The following is a 986-nucleotide window of genomic DNA, read 5'->3' as shown; positions in this document are numbered from 1 at the left end:
TGTTTTGCCATAATAGGTTATGTTTAAGATTAGATAAACAATAAATGAATGGATAATTTACAAATTAATAATCAGGTGAATCATGTAAGATGAAATAAAAAGTAGGGCTTTTCAAAAAATATATAGGAAGCATAGTAGTGGATTAATGTTTTCATTTATCAATGTCTAAAGAATATGAAGATTCAGAAACAGTTAAAAAACCAATTGAAACTATGGTAAGTTTTAAAATGAACACAAAGGATTAATATAAAGGAATAAATTAATTAACTTTTAAACTTGTATTAAAGTTATGCTTTATGATGTATCATATATTATTTTAGCCGGAATCATTGGAAAATGAAATGTCAATATCAGAAGAAATAGTAAATACTGTAGAACCACAAGATTTTCCAAAAGATGAAATTGTTGAAAAATTAGAGGAAAACAATGTAGAGACATCATTAATGATACAGAACAATGAAACCTCAATAGATGTAGTAAAGGAAAATGAAGATATAAAAGATACAGAAGTAATACATTCTACCAACTGGTCTCATCACAACTGGAATAATCCACCAAAATTATTATGTGAAGCAACTGAAGAATATCAACCAACAGAATCATATGAAAATTTTACAAAGGGATGTCAATGGTCTCCAGATGGAACATGTTTATTAGTACCTTCTGAAGATTTTAGAATTAGAATTTATGAACTTCCTGTAGAATTATACTCTCAGAAAATTCCTTCAAATTTGCCACTCACAAACTTTCCAGCAGTGGTAACTGCTAAAGAAGGAGGACTTGTATATGACACTTGTTGGTATCCTTTTATGAATTCATGGGAACCTGCAACTTGTTGTTTCTTAAGTACAAGTAGAGAAAGTCCTATACATCTATGGGATGCTTTTAATGGTGAATTACGAGCAACATATAGAGCTTATAATCAGTTAGTAATATAAATACTTATAGATAATATTAAATTATATTTTTAAAACTGAAATCTATTC

At 28.0% G+C, this 986-nt stretch overlaps 1 protein-coding gene across 1 annotated transcript in view; it reads left to right on the top strand.

Annotated features, from left to right (window-relative positions):
- Window positions 1-121: 121 nt before the first annotated feature.
- LOC108576188 (telomerase Cajal body protein 1) overlaps window positions 122-986 on the top strand; it is a 2,077-nt gene continuing 1,212 nt past the window's right edge. The window contains exons 1-2 of the mRNA XM_017939132.1: window positions 122-215; window positions 321-925. Of these exons, the coding sequence (XP_017794621.1) occupies window positions 162-215; window positions 321-925 (659 nt within the window). The 5' untranslated portion in view covers window positions 122-161. The remainder of the gene's footprint in view (window positions 216-320; window positions 926-986) is intronic.

Source organism: Habropoda laboriosa, unplaced genomic scaffold (assembly GCF_001263275.1).
Source record: "Habropoda laboriosa isolate 0110345459 unplaced genomic scaffold, ASM126327v1 scaffold212, whole genome shotgun sequence".
NCBI classification, from domain to species: Eukaryota; Metazoa; Arthropoda; class Insecta; order Hymenoptera; family Apidae; genus Habropoda; species Habropoda laboriosa.
Note: the sequence above shows the minus strand (reverse complement) of the source record. Positions and strands in the feature narration are given on the sequence as shown.